The sequence below is a fragment of the Argiope bruennichi genome, chromosome 5 (assembly GCF_947563725.1).
Source record: "Argiope bruennichi chromosome 5, qqArgBrue1.1, whole genome shotgun sequence".
In the NCBI taxonomy this organism is placed as follows: domain Eukaryota; kingdom Metazoa; phylum Arthropoda; class Arachnida; order Araneae; family Araneidae; genus Argiope; species Argiope bruennichi.
Window position 1 is genome coordinate 121,219,385 of NC_079155.1, and position 15,371 is coordinate 121,234,755.

Here is a 15,371-nt window from a genome sequence, read left to right on the forward strand (position 1 = left end):
TTGGCTGTAATTTCAGTTTTAAGGACGACAAAACTTATTCACATTAGGCTCATCCGCTTGATGAATTTCTGGAAAGTGGAGGTACGCAGTGAATGGATCGGCCAGTCAGATCTGTATTTAACGTTTACAACTGTTATTCCCCATTTCCAGTATAAACACATTACAAAAGCTAGAAAATTATAACAGGGGATAATATTCCTACTCCAACATAATTTTTTGTTCTATTTAGTAACGTTTGTCATGCTCATTTTTGAGTTGTTGTCCTGTGCACGAAACCATGCGTAAGGATCATAAGTTTTGTACGAAATATCTTCTTTTCTTTCGTATTATATCAAATTATGGCTCACGAAATTCTGTCCAGTGCTTCTGCAGATAATCAACCAAAAATGAAATGTCACTTAATTTTAACCACTAGCATAAGTTTATAAGATATTTAAACATTTTTTAACCCTTTATAGGGAATAAATCCGGGGTATTGACAAATAAAAATGTTTAAGGTTGTATCATGATAAACTGATGAAGTAAATACTAAAACATCAAAAGTTCGTTGATTTGTCATTTAATTTGTAAAACAAAGGGTGGTAAATATACCTGCCAGAGATCATTCAGGAGAAACAGCAAGAGGTGAGCGTACTTACTACTGAACGTTAAGAGCAAAAAATATCATCAAATGTTCATTGGTAAATAAATGAACTTACCACTCAATTTTGGGTAATTTCAAACAACTTTATATAGTTTTTTTAGTTAAAAATCATGGAATTCTTCGGAATTCAAATTTGGTAATGTCTAACACTAAAGTTTGAAACTCATTTTGACATTTCTTAAGCTGACTGGTTACATTGCATAAAAGTAAAACTATCTGCTGCCACTTTATTAATAACATCTTAGCCATGTTTTTTCTTAAGAGATAAACTAAAATATCGTAAACTGCAGTATTCAAATAATCAACACATCAAAATTGAAGTCGAAATATGCATAAAATCATTAACAGGAAGATTCTGAATTTTAAGAAATTCTAACTGCATCAACAGTTTTTGTTCATTTTTAAAAATGAATGTTGAATTTAAATTAAATAAATTCAATAACAAATAATTATAATTAAATATAAGAATATCTTAGACATAAGGAACACAACACAGTGGTATTCTGAAAACTTTTTTTAGAAGTCAAAATTTAATGACAAACACTAAATGTCGCTACAAAAACCCTTATATCGTGAAAGAGCAGTGGTAAACATATTTACCACTTTTGAATTTAAATGATATTTAACTATAGGCCTAATGCATTTCTGAGCTACTAAGGTAGCTCAATCAAATCTTAAGCATCTGATTATCCTGTTTATAATTTTAAAAATACCTTTCTGAGCTCTGATACCGCAGATGCTAAGAATATATACCAGAGGACTATGAAAAGTTAAAGTTATGAATCACCTATTTGAAATTATGTTTTTACTTATTAATAATAACTGATTCATGTTATATACTGTTTCAGATTTGGTGCGGAAACTTGCGGATTTCGAAAGAAAATCACTAATGGGGAAATTTTAAAACCTTCTGCTTTTAAACAAAATCTGCATCGTATGTGAAATTCATTAAAATATATAAAGATGGACACTGCGTCGATTTTCTGACATAAGGGTCAGTAGAGCAAATTTGAATTCGTTTTATTTCAGTATTTTTAAGGATCTGTTTGCTAAAATTACTATCATTTTAACTTTACATCGAAAAATCTCCAGCACTGCTTTCTAGAAATTTTTCCCCTCTTCAAGAAAAAAGAAAAATGCCGATATCTGTGATTGCTTATCTGTTTACTCACAAATGGGACAGAAGCTCGCGGAGGCTGAGAAAAAAGAAACAAAAAAAATGAAATACTTGTTGAGCAATTGATGTTTCCGCGTTCTTTAAAATCCTTTTGATTGGTTACAGAGTTTTCTTTGATTTATTATCTTCAACGAATCACATTACATTTAGGGCGCAAAAATAAGATAAAACTTAAGTTATTCAAGATGTATTAGATATCATTGAAAAAGCGTAAACAATAATCTATATACTTTATTAGATCAAAATTGTTGATTGCAAAACGAGGTTCAATAATTATTTCTAAATTTATTTTTTATTAAATCAACTTCGACAATTAAAATTTTTTTATAGATTTCCCATTAAATTTTCTAAATATAAAGAGAAATCCACGTAAAATTAATTCAAGAAAAGTATCATCATTTTTAATAATGAAATAATGTCTAATACGTTTCTTAAAATATTGTATTTTGTGTGGAATAGTGCATTTCATTTATATTAACATAATATAAAAATAATAAAAGGAAGGCTGTTAATAATATCACAAACAAGTTTAAAAAAACAGTGGAAGTTAGGGGATGAAAGGGACAAAAAAGGGATAACGATTTTTCCAGTAATCAAAAAGCTTCTAATACTTTTCGTTATCATAAGGCTATTTTCATCTAATTTGAATTAAGCCTCTATTTTCATTAATAAAAAACAAAAAACAATATTTTAAAAACTAGCATTTCGCTATCATTTGCAACTTTTTTGAAATGACTAGCTTATCCATAAATTCATTAAAACACTTTCATCTTCCCTATAATCGTTTTATAGGTAAACTAAGCTCTTTTGGCAACTGCCAGTTCCTTGGAATCAGTGCTCATTAAAATTATCAATTAAATACTCAATGTAACTCAGTCTTTTAATAGCTTCTTTAACAAAATATTTTTCAACTTCAAATTCGGATAGTCATATATCTTTAAATTTTATAGAAGTGTTACAATGTCCTATTCACTGTACTATGCATATTTCTCGATTTCTAGTACCTCCTGTATTATTGTCATTTATTTGTCATTATTTCCTCCTGTATTATTAATTTATTTGTCATTTATAGACAAATAGAATATTTTTGACCAAAAATAAGTTAATAGATTATATTTATAATGAAAATTACCAAATGTAATAGCAAGCTGACATCTTAAGAATGAAAAATAAAACTTGATGAGAATTTTATTGATGAATTTACCAAAACTAATTTGATGCCTGGATAATATTTTAATATTTTAGAAAAAAAATATTTATTTAAGATCTAATGAATGAAATGGAAAACAAGGGACTTATTTTTCTCAAGTTTTAAAAGTATCCGAATAATTTTTGGGAGCCACTTTACTTATTTAATATTTGAGTCTCCAAATTGAGTTATTAAATTTTCTTAAAATATTTATAAATAATCTGATGTTTAGTAAAATATTTGAATAATGATTTTTGTTTTTTACAATACATTTATAATTAGTGACTCTCTATATATAATATGGAAGGTTGAAATGATTTTATAGATATATAAATATTACAATTTATCATATACAAAGATTTATTGTAGCAATGTAAATTTTCCCTTTCATTCTCCCGTTAAGTACATGTTGCCATTTAAAAAGAAGGGGTAGGGGCCAAGTTTCCTTGAGATCCAAACGAACAAATGCGAGGCTTCCAAAAAATTCGTGCAATTTCTCTTGTTGAACTAAGCAATTTTTGTCCACTATTTTTAAGGGGTATTCGAAATTTATATTACTTTTCCAGTTTGAAACACGAGCGCTATCCAATAAGAAATGATCGGTTCAGTACCCCACTACACAAATATTGAAAATTCAAAAATTTAAGAAAAGGGGTTACGAATCCAAATAATAAAAATACATTTTATGGCAATAAAATTTCTTTTCATATAAAAAAATAAAACGGCGAAGCATACATCCAAGAATTTGTAGTGTGTTACCATAATTTCACGAATATGCCTTTGTTACTCTCATTTCAAGAAATTTTTATAGATATTTAGTTTTTTTATAAGGTGTACTTATAAGATAAATAATTTATTTTCATACTTACTAGCAATGTTTCACTGATGTAAATTTAAGAATAAAATGAAAAAAATTAAAATGTTCGACCATAAGATAGAAATTTGTATCAAATGAAGCAAATATATTTTGGTAGAAATGGAGATACATTTTCGTTTCGAAAAACATTCATTTTTTTCAGAATGTCGAAGTTTACATTACTATAAAACGTTTTGAAATAGCGCTACAATTGATCCAATCAAATGCAGTCAAGCACTGCAATTTTTAAAATAATATTACGATATAGATAATGCTTAATGCCAAATAGTGATCCTGTGCAGGCGTCTTTGCTCTGTGATATCCTCCCTCTTTTCCTTGGCCGGCCTTCCTAGTTACAGTACCACTTGTTTGGAATTGATTCCACAGCCTGGATACCTCTTTCGGTGCCACTTGAAACCATCGAGCCACCCCCACTTGAGACTGCCCAGCTTCAAGCCTACCAAAGGTTCTCCATCTCAAGGCATCGTCTAAACGATTATGAGAACTCGTTCTCACTGAAATAGGTGAAATTTTTTGTTTTAATGCAATATTCACAAAATGGCAGGCAAAAATCCCAGATGCCTAAACGGTCTAATTTCAGTAGTTCCCCAAAAACTAATGCTAAACAACATTTTTTCCCACAAAAAGGTTAATATCGTGTTAGCTGTCCTTCACAATATATAAAATATGATTTATTTAAATTTTACTGGTAGCCATTTAGAATTACTTTGAAAAACATTTTTGTGACCTTAATTTTGGACATGAGTGTAGTTGGTGCTGTAAAATTAATATATGACCAAAGGAAATGCCGGAACTAGAAAAAAATATATTATTAGTCCCAGCTACTGAATCCTGATTACGTTCAAAAAAATAAAGAGATTTCTAACTCTTTTTTAGAGCAATAAATAATTGGTTTGTAATCAAGAGAAAATGGATCAGCGAGTGTCACGGCTGTATGTAATGATCAGAATGTATCGATACAATATCTGGATATAATTTAAGTGATATTCAGCTAAATTTTGCATTTTTATTTTAATTACTTGAAACTTAATAAATATGCCTTTAATTCTGATTTTTATTTCGAAAAACATAAAAAAGAAATACCATGTGTTTGAATAGATATGATTGATTTGCTACAGTATTATACAAACTTTGTAAAGAACTATTTTTTTTTGTCGTGCGACTATTTTAAGCCAAATTTTTACGCAGTAGCTTCTGAGGGTAAAGACCCCTGACCACCAAAGAGCAGAAGTCTGACTTCTAGCTCAAATGAAGATAGCACACACTCGCTTGCACAACCCCTTTTTACAGGGGGGCTCATTCGCGCACCTCACAGAAAGAACACAAGGAAGAGAAAAACCATGCCCGAACCAGGAACGCCTAGAACACGGGGTAGACGCGCTACCCCTAGGCCAGGAAGCCAGACAAAGAACGATTCTTATCGAAGTATTGATAATCATGATCAATAACAATACTAAGTAAGCAAAGTAGAGTGTTTAGAAGCTTTATCCTTTTTTGGTGTTACTTTTACTTTGAATTTTAACTTTCTGAGGAGGGGGGGGGGGGGTCATCGTTATCAGTTCGATTAAAGATTTGGTGGAAAAAAAATAAGTTAAAGCAATTGAAACTTGATAATAAATATATATAAATAGGAGCATTTCCCTTCAATATGTATGATTCGTATGCCCCTCTTTTCCTAAGCATTAGAAAAGAAGGAAATCTACTGCCATTCTCAACTATGAACTCTTTAGGGTAAGTAAGCTAAAAACTGAATAATTAAATAATTCTCGAATAGTGTGCCTTAGTTCATTTTTTGAAGCCATCCTTGTATTTATTAATTCATCATTCCAATTTCGAAATCTTATTTACCTAGTAATGCTAGTAAATCTTTCTTTGCTTTGCTGTAGTCTATTCAAGAACTTCTGAATTTATCTATATAGGGTCCAAAAAGAAACGAATAACATATTTTGAAAGTCTCGAGAATCTTTTCGTTAATTTGTCCTTTTAATTCTTAAACAGAAGTTATCGAAATTCATTTAAAAAACAGTTTATTGCACTTTTTAAAAACATTTTATCACATAACTGTATAGAATTGATTTTGTTTTCATTCTTCATTCGTTAATACTTAATTTATGTTACAAATATGTATGAAATATGAATATTGTTTTCGGTCGTTAAAAAATCAGAAGCCAAATTTTAAAGATGGTCAAAATGCATTAAAAGGCATTTGATTTTATTTTGTTTCTTATATGCGCATATTCTTTTGTCTTAAAAGTAAAATGTTATTTGCTAGTCATTTTGTTTTCAGTTGGATAATAGCATTAATTTGATATTCTGTTGTATACGTTTGCGAATATACGTTCCAATAAAACTGCTTGAAATTTTAGAAAAATACTTTTTATATCTTTATTTGACAGCATATATGAGAACTTTTTACAAATTAATAGTAATTAAATATTCTTTTAAGTATTCTATACCTTTGACAATGACTTGTATTTCAAAGTTTTAAATTGTTAATTTTCAATTGAATTCTCATCAGTAACTTTTAACTTTCTCCTGTACAAAGAAAAATTATAATAATAACAATAAAAAAATCTCTTTCCAAATTTCAATGAATCCCCACATTTCAGACATCCTGAATCCTTAAAAAACTCTTAAAATATTCTATTCTTCTGTCTGTCAGAGAACTTGATAATTCAAAAATAGAAGAGTTAGACGAATGAAACATCTAATCTAAATTTCTAAACCTGAATCAGATATCAGTTTAATGGAACTCTGTTTGTGAGTTTGCGAATGCTTTTTCTGAAGAATGCTATGAATTTCAAAAATGAAATTTAGCCTATTGCTTCATAGTCAAATTTTTTTATCTATACTAAATTTTAAACCAACCTCTTCAAAGAGTTAATTATTTGTTTGATCATCTCTTGGTATCCATCTGAATTTATCAAAGTTTGAATCCATTTTCTTTGAGAAATGTAAATATTAATTGAAATAATCATGTTTCATGCTTTACTTTTAAGCTTACTCGGATTTCCAATATTTATAGAATATAAAACGTGGTAATATTAATAATAATTTTTTCACATTATAAGATTCACATATTTTCATATGAGACAAAAAAAAACCACAAAAAAAATTTATTTATTTTGAATGTTCAAAAAACAGGCTTGATATGGATTTTTTTTTCAATCTTTCTTAACGTATACATGTATGCCTGGTTCAGTCTTCCAATTTTGATAGTTGCTAACTATAAATTAATTGCATTTTTAATAATAAAATATATCCTTCGCCATTTTTTATAATTTAGAATGAGTTGCATAATTAATTATGAATTTTTATGTAAATTATTTGTTAATGAAGAGTCTTGAGCCTCGTAGCTTTCCTCTTTCACACAATTATTTTTAATATGTCATTTAATATCAGCTGAAATAAGTTGTTTCGTGACAGGAAGTGTTTAAATTTATGATTTTATAGGCAATTTGGACTGTAATTTAAAGCCAGGGTTAGTTAAGAATGTTGTTTATACGCTTTGCCTATTGCTGTATCCTAAAATTTTTATTTGACAATTTTAAGAGTTCTCTTCTTTTTATACGATTTTGCATTGAGACATTTGTTGCAGTTGCACAATTCCAGCAAAGTGCTTATTTAAAGAAAATTTTTATAAAAAAAAATCTGAGTATAGTAGCAAAATATTAATGTCACAGTGCAGTCTACAATTATACAAAAAAAAATATAACAAAAACACTAATATGAACATTGGCTTACTTTCATTCCAATAGTATTCCATGTCATTTAAAAGCTGCATTTAACAAAGTTAGAAATTTAAGAAAAAAACAACTTTAATGTTAACGGTCTTTAAAAAGTTTTCTTTGATATTTCTAGAACGAGGGATAACAGGCCAATACATTTGTAATACTTATTTGTAAACCATTAAGCAATATTTTTTATCTAACTCAAGGATACTATAAATCCTTTTCCTCTACTTTTAGGATGTTGGTGACCATCGCTATAATGCTGATAGAACTTGCATCAGCTTTACCAAGTAAGTATATGTTAAATAATGAAGAAAACATCAACTGAATGAACAGAAATTTTCTTGAGTAGTGGAAGGAAATAGTTCTGAATGTACTGCATCAAAATTTTTTGTTCTATAAATGCTTCTCTTTCATTTTTTTAAATCTATGTTTGTTATCTACATCTACTAATATTATCTATGTATTTAACCTAAACCAGCTGAACTGATTATGTAAATTTAAAGCTTTGGTGAGTTTCTGCAATAAATATGACTCTGTTCCTATGTACAATAAGAAATTACTTTGAGTAATAGTTAGAATAAGTAGAATTTATAAATCTATATGCCACAGAGGTCAAGGGTCTCTCTCTCTCTCTTTTCCAAAAGTATGGAGATTAAACAGTAATAAATGTATGACATAACAGCAATAAAATAAATGTCGCTATCTCATTCACATTCCGTAAGAGCCAGTTTCATTTCATCAATGAGTTTAACTCATTAAGATTAATAGATGTTTTCAATACATTTCTCAGATGACTTGAACTTTGCTCTGGAGAAAAAGCCAGACACCACTCTGCCCCAGAACACCATGATGGGGCAGAGCCTGAAAGATCTCGGCATCGAAGTGTGCCCGGACAACCTGCACCTGTGCCCTGGAACAGCCGAGTGTTGCCAGAAGGGAGATGGCAAGTGGGACTGTTGCCAGAAGAGTGCAGTGCCTGTTTCAGGTAAGGGCCCTTCTTATTTATATAGTCAAATAATAATAACAAATGTTGCTCAATTGTAAAAATAGTAACAATATATTTTCTTCCTCCTCAACAATGAAAGAAAATCACTGATGACGATAATTATTATCATGAATTACTAAGTTGTGCTATGAAATAATTTTGCATTTCTAAACACAAGGTTGATGCAGAGTCATAGCAGTCAAAATTGTCTTTACCTTTAACAATATTATAGCAAGTGCACCAGCATGAAGATCTGTTTAAGTGTAATCAATTCGTAAGATAATTGAAAGTTTTATTTTGTTTCCCTCTCTATCAAATAAATCAAGAAAGGATTATCTAAATTTAATAGATGTACAGCATGTATTACTATCGCGTTTAATTTATTTATTATTAAATTTATTTAAAATTAATTAAATTTAAAACTAAAGTAAAGGCATGTATATATCTTCAACATACTTGGGCTTTTGAAAATTTCTATAATAATAATTTGTGCGATACATTTAGTTGTCTCGTTTAAGGTTGTCACATTGATTTTAATCGATATTTCCTAAGTTGTAATGAGTTTTAATGTAATAGTATTCGATTCAATTTATTTAATAAATTAAAGTAGCTTTCATTATTTGTATTTAGTGATCTAAATGCCACTTATCACTCTAAGATATGACTTAGAGTATAGATTAACTCTCATATAATAAACACTATTCTTTTTTTCGTACAAAATTTACTTATAAAAGTTTCGTTAGCATATTACAAGTTAAATTAGTTTGTAATTTTCATTAATGAATATAAGTTTAAAATTTACTTTAAAAATAAGTAAAACCAAACCTTTTTTTACAGCACTTCCTTTGAACTTTTTGAGCACTTCCTTAAATCTCTCAAGTGATTTATATTATAGAATCTATAATATTTTGTGTGTGAACTTTATATCCATTACGGCAAAGACAGAAATAAAAGATTACAGTTTCATTTCTGAAATGCACAGCTTAGTAGAGAGATTCATTATATCAAAATTCAACATAAAAAGAACTAAAAGAATATCATTTGAAATAGCTAAATGATAACATTTTTGTATCATTCTGTTTTTTTTTCTGTTATTAAAAGAAAACAATATGTACTTTATTTCATTTACCTTTCAGGCGAATGCTGCCACCAGCTGGGATTTATCTGGACTTGCTGCACGCCCCTCGTGCCCAAGTGCAAGTGGTGGGGATGCTGGTGGACATAAGCTCACAGCATCACGGAATTTAAGAAGAAATCAGAGTTTATTAATGTCTTCCTATCATCATATTGTTGTATCAAAATTGTTAAGATTTTCTATATAATGATTTTTAGAGATAAATTAAAGTTTTGCTAATAATTAATAACAAAAAACTAATTTGTAAAAGGAATCATAATAAAAGTATTGATGGAAATTTTTCCGATATTTTTTATTTTCGGATTTTCTAAAAGCACATATATGAAAAATTTTAAGACGCTCGTAAGAAAGTCTGTAAGAACTTTTATCAAAAAATCTGAATAATTTTTTATCTAAAATCTGAATTGCCAGCACGAACAAAGAGTTTTGACATTTATGAAAATTGGACCCCATCAAATAACTTCATTTTTTGGCAACATAATTTTTCTTCATTGAAATAAAATAGATTGAAATAAATGATAATAAATAAAATAGATAAGTATAACTTTGATGTTGTTCGTAAATATATTCAAAGTAAATATGTAGTTAATTTTAAGACAGTTTGCTTTTAATTTTCAAACCGCTTCAAATTACAGTCATATTACATCAATCTTAAAATAAAACGATGATAAAATAAATCATTCATCTTAAAATAAACAAGATTAATCAAAATATTATCTGTTAGATAGTTTGGTCATTTATAAAATAAAAAGTGAAAAATTGCTATAGTTTTCAAATTTTGTTTCATAATATTAAATTCACTAAAATTTTGGAATTTGCATGCAAGATAAATTATTTCTGAAAAAAGTTATTCCAGAGAAAAATGTTTAACATAATACTATTTTAACCCTTTTATAAGAAAGGTATGAATAACAATTTACTTTTTCATATAGAAAATGGTTTGCTTGGAAGACTCTGTACCTTATACATATTTTTGATATTTTACAGATAAATATCTAATGATATATATTAATAGTTAATGGAGTGTAACTTTTTGCGGTACACTCAAGTGATCGTTTTTAAAATGTTTTGATTTTTTGCAACAAAATGATGGCATTAGTGAAAGAAAGCTCATAATTTTAATTATCACAATTTCAAATTTTTTAGAATCGGAACTTCAAATCACAATTTTTTTCAAACAAATCAGTCATGATAATTTGGTTAATTAAAAGCTATTTTAATATAATCAGAATACTTTTCAGAACGATCACATTAATTTATGAAGTCAAATGCTTGTCCGTAATAAATTTGGAAGTGAAAAAGTTCTCATATTTACTAAGAAATACAAGTTGCAAAATATTGCCTTTGATTTGCAATGCGCACGTATCAAATGATTTGTATAGTTGAAGTTATAATTTATAATTCAGAAATTCATGAAGCCTGGGATTTATGTTATTATATTTAAATTTTCTACCAATATATTACGAAAATCTTTAAGACTGTTCCGATATCCGTTTTGAAATTATGTATTGTTCTACAGCTGTTAGATGGCAGTAGCAGTGCTTTGCAACTGCCTGATTTGCGAATCTTAAAAATGAGCATTTTTCATTAACATCTTGTCGTTTTCTTTTTGCTCATTTCAAATGATGCTTTTCAACTACTGATTCAGGCATTTTAGAATCCTAAACATAAAAACTTATGAGACCCCTAATTTAATAAATTAGTCAAATTAGTTTCACATTTAAATACATTTTTAACTTAGTCGATTTTTTAAAGATTTATTTTAGGTATTTTTTTATATTAATAATTTTGTGGAAATGCATATTATTTGTTTTATTTATTCATTTACTATGACTCATGACTGAGTGACGCCTACATTTTTACACAATTATAGTTAAGCAGATGATATTAAAAGCTGTAATACCTAATGAAAGTAATGAAATAAATAGGAACCTACCCTCAGCACTTGACGCGGTTATTATTGCTCTAATGTTTTATAATTCAGAGAACAGCATTTTTTTACAAATTTATTCATTTGACAACATAGCATTTATTCATAGGAATATAACATTCTTTTTAATCTATCCGCCCTTTATCCCAATAACCTTATCCTACTAGAGTAAAATATTACATTAAACTTCACGATGGTGATCGACATTGAATGATTTATAATATTTTGAAGATATCATAACAATGTTGTTAGGCATTAATACAGTTAATTAATGCAAAATTTCCTTGCTGAGGGCTCTAGATTATTTTCAAGATGCTGATGATAAAAATGGTATCAAAATGAAATAAAATACACTGAAGGTATCCAACTTCTGAACATCTTCAATATTCAAGCATTTTTCACGTGGATTTCGAAATATTTGTAATTTAATATGTAAGCTATTTAATTTTTTTTTTAAATTCCAAAATGAAATTTTATTAATTCAATCGAACATCTATTTCTCTTCTATGAAAATGATTTTTCAAAAATTAAACGATCTTTTCCAATAAATATCTAGTTTAAATTTGTTAAAATCATTCAAAATATTCTGATTAGGCTATCTCTATTTCGTTAATGCTATCTGATTATATTATCACCTGAAACTAAGCCAAAGCCTTCAATGAAAACGTAACATGTTTTTACTTATCTTTTTATATAAAGTATATACTATACTTGGAAAGGTATCTTTCAATATATTTATAATAATTTTCAAATAAATATAGAATGAAGTTTTAATTATTATCTATTGACGGAATGCAACTTTTAGCATTTCACACAAACGATAGCTTATATACTGTTTTTATTTTCTGTGAAACTTAAAGTACTATTCAAAACCGTTACGTATTGAAGATATGAAGTTAATTATGATTGAAATTGTTTAAATTACTCTTTTTTTTATTCTGAAGTTTATAGCCGTTGGAATTTATTACAAGCCTAGTTATATATATATATATATATTTATTTTTTACAACTATTATGGCACTGAATTTTCTATATAAATTACACGAGGTTGGAAAAAATACCATTTAAGACCTAAAATCCAATCTCAAAAATAATATCGCTTTTCTTTTATTATTGTCAACAAATGCTTCTTAGTACATTTAGAGAAGTATTAAATATTGCAAAAAATGATAAATAGTTGTTTCAAATCAAAGAAAAACCACCTTTCTGTGAGGATGAAAATGCTAACTGAGCGTCTAGTTATAGCTTAATAATATTTTAGGCTTTATTTGATTGTTTTCTGTTAGTTAATATCTATAAAATAACGCATCTCTAAATTTAAATCAACCTAAAAACATTTTCACCAAATATCATAACAATATAACTGCAAAATTCTTATTATTTTGCTTACTTTATTTAGAATTCCATATTGTAAAGCTTGAATTATCTGAATATAAATCTATCTTCAGTACAATTCATGCAAATATGAGTACTTTCAAAATACAATGTTCTTTGAATGCTAAGCAATGAACTTTAATTTTCACCGTTACCATGCGGAGTTTTACATTTAATTATGCATACCTACTTGCTTTGAACGAAATTCTTATCCCAAATTTTAGATTTCAGAATCAACAGTCTTTTTTTTTTTTTTTTTTTTTTTTTTTTTAATATCTCATATTGTAAATTCTAGATTTTGACGGATCTTCGCGTTTTAGGCCTCAAAGTGTTTGAAAAATGTCTGTCTCTTTGTGACAAAGATAACTCAAAAGCGATTTTAGTTAAACAGATGAAATTTGACTTATAGACTTTACGCTAAATTTATAGATGAGATGACTTAATTTTAGACAAAAAGCCATGTGCAAAAAGTTGATGAAAGATTTACGACGCTCTCTATTTCAATCTTCTCTAGGTTTCTTGTTGCAAATAATTTCGATGCCACCTTTCAGCCTAATCTTGAACACCAACCTGTTTCTTCACAGTGAGAATTGCAAAGTGATTTCTTTGATTTAAGATTTCTTTTACTCACCATCCGCTTTTGGTAATTAGTTGGTTCTTCGTGATTTACGTTTGCTAAAAATTTCAATTAAATATTTTATGTAACTTGGTCTTAATGGCTTACTCAGTAAAATACTTTAAATCTTCAAATTTTGATAGTCATATAACTCAGATTATTTTAGAAGATTTATGCATTGCTGTTCACTGTACTTCGCATTTCCTTAATTTTCTTTCCACATCATCCCATTATATCACAGGAAAGAAGTAGCAGTATTTAATAAAGGGCGCACTTTAAAAATTTCTTAGAATTACTTAGTTCTGAAATTAAATCTTAATTCTAAGAGCACAAAAATTTGAAAAATAAAATAAATGCAATGTATACACGGAAAAATAAGCCGAGTCTTAAAATAGTGATCATCAACGATGGAAAAAAGCCTGGATGAAATGTTAATTGTAGGAAAGGAAAAGATTTGAGTTTCAATTCAACAATGAAAAATGTTGGTGTAAAATGTACTTTAAATATTTTTTAATTGATTAAAAATAGAAAAAAAGCTATACAACAAAAAAATTGGCAGGATTTAAAAGAAAATCTTTTGAATTTTAAGATAATGTAAAAATTTTTTTTTTGCACTATCTGCCATATTTTCAAAATTTATTGCAAAAAAAAAAAAAATATTAAAATTTCACTCAATTTTTGATTAATTAACATTTTAAAAACACGTTCCGAGTGGTACATTTCCACTCTCCAAACTATATGTGTACCAGATTTCATAGAAGGCCAACACATATCTATAAAGAGAGAGAGACACATTTTCCATTATTGCATGTAAGGATTTACAGTTGATGCTTATTAAAATGGGAAGTTGGATAAAGAGGTGCATCTGTACCTTCTAAATATCATTTTCGATTGCCATTTTATATAAATAGATTATTTTATGATGTAGATATCAGAAATGGAAATCAAATCTTTTTTTTTTTTTTTTTTTTTTTTTTTTGCTGGAATATAAAAAAATAGATTTTCCTTTTCTTCGCGCACTTCTCATTGCATTCAAAATAATTAATCTTACACTCAGAATTATTGAAACTTATTGAATTTTCAGAAATTGTTGTACTCTGTCCTCTATAATCTCCAAAGTTAATCCTTGTACAATGGGATTGTAATACTCTGAATGACTTTACATACCATGATGTGTCTAATATACTCAATGAATTGCTGAATTTTTAGTTTTAAATCTACAGTTAAGAGAAATTGTTATGTGATTTAAAGTGAAAAAATCACTTAGAAATATTTCAACACTTGAAATGGCCCTTACATTATAATAATAATTAAAATAGCAATATATTTCCTCAACAAGATGCATTTATATAATTAAAAAGTTACAAAAATTCTTAGATAAAAGGGTTAACAAATAGTGATATGCAAATATGTGTTAGAAACAACAAACATATGCAAGGGAAGAAATTTGATCTCAAAAAGTAAAATAAATAAAATAAAAAATAAAAAAAGCAATTTTTATAATTACATATCGCTATTTTGTCTTTAGTTCCGTAAAGTTCTGTATTTTACGAAATTTATAAGAATATGAAAACATTGTCTCAGATTAATGCATGGAAGATTATACTGATTCACAATGTGAAAGATAAAAAAGTGATTAGGAAAAAAAAAAGACTAAAAAAGAGGCTCATAACGTCTTTGTTAAAAAAAATCCCACTTCGAGGATATAGAT

The 15,371-nt window shown here is 27.7% G+C and overlaps 1 protein-coding gene across 1 annotated transcript; it reads left to right on the forward strand.

The window, feature by feature from the left end:
• Positions 1-5,533: 5,533 nt before the first annotated feature.
• On the forward strand, positions 5,534-10,009 carry LOC129969361 (uncharacterized). The gene is made up of 4 exons (XM_056083904.1): positions 5,534-5,617; positions 7,855-7,907; positions 8,411-8,605; positions 9,742-10,009. Exons 1-4 carry the CDS (start codon positions 5,535-5,537, stop codon positions 9,828-9,830), a joined length of 420 nt encoding a protein of 139 aa, XP_055939879.1. The 5' UTR covers position 5,534; the 3' UTR covers positions 9,831-10,009.
• Positions 10,010-15,371: the final 5,362 nt, after the last annotated feature.

Coding starts and splice junctions, on each gene's coding strand:
- LOC129969361 (XM_056083904.1), top strand. CDS start 5,535: ATGTATGATTCGTATGCCCCTCTTTTCCTAAGCATTAGAAAAGAAGGA. Junction 5,618..7,854: donor TCAACTATGAACTCTTTAGG/GTAAGTAAGCTA, acceptor CTCTACTTTTAG/GATGTTGGTGACCATCGCTA. Junction 7,908..8,410: donor ACTTGCATCAGCTTTACCAA/GTAAGTATATGT, acceptor TACATTTCTCAG/ATGACTTGAACTTTGCTCTG.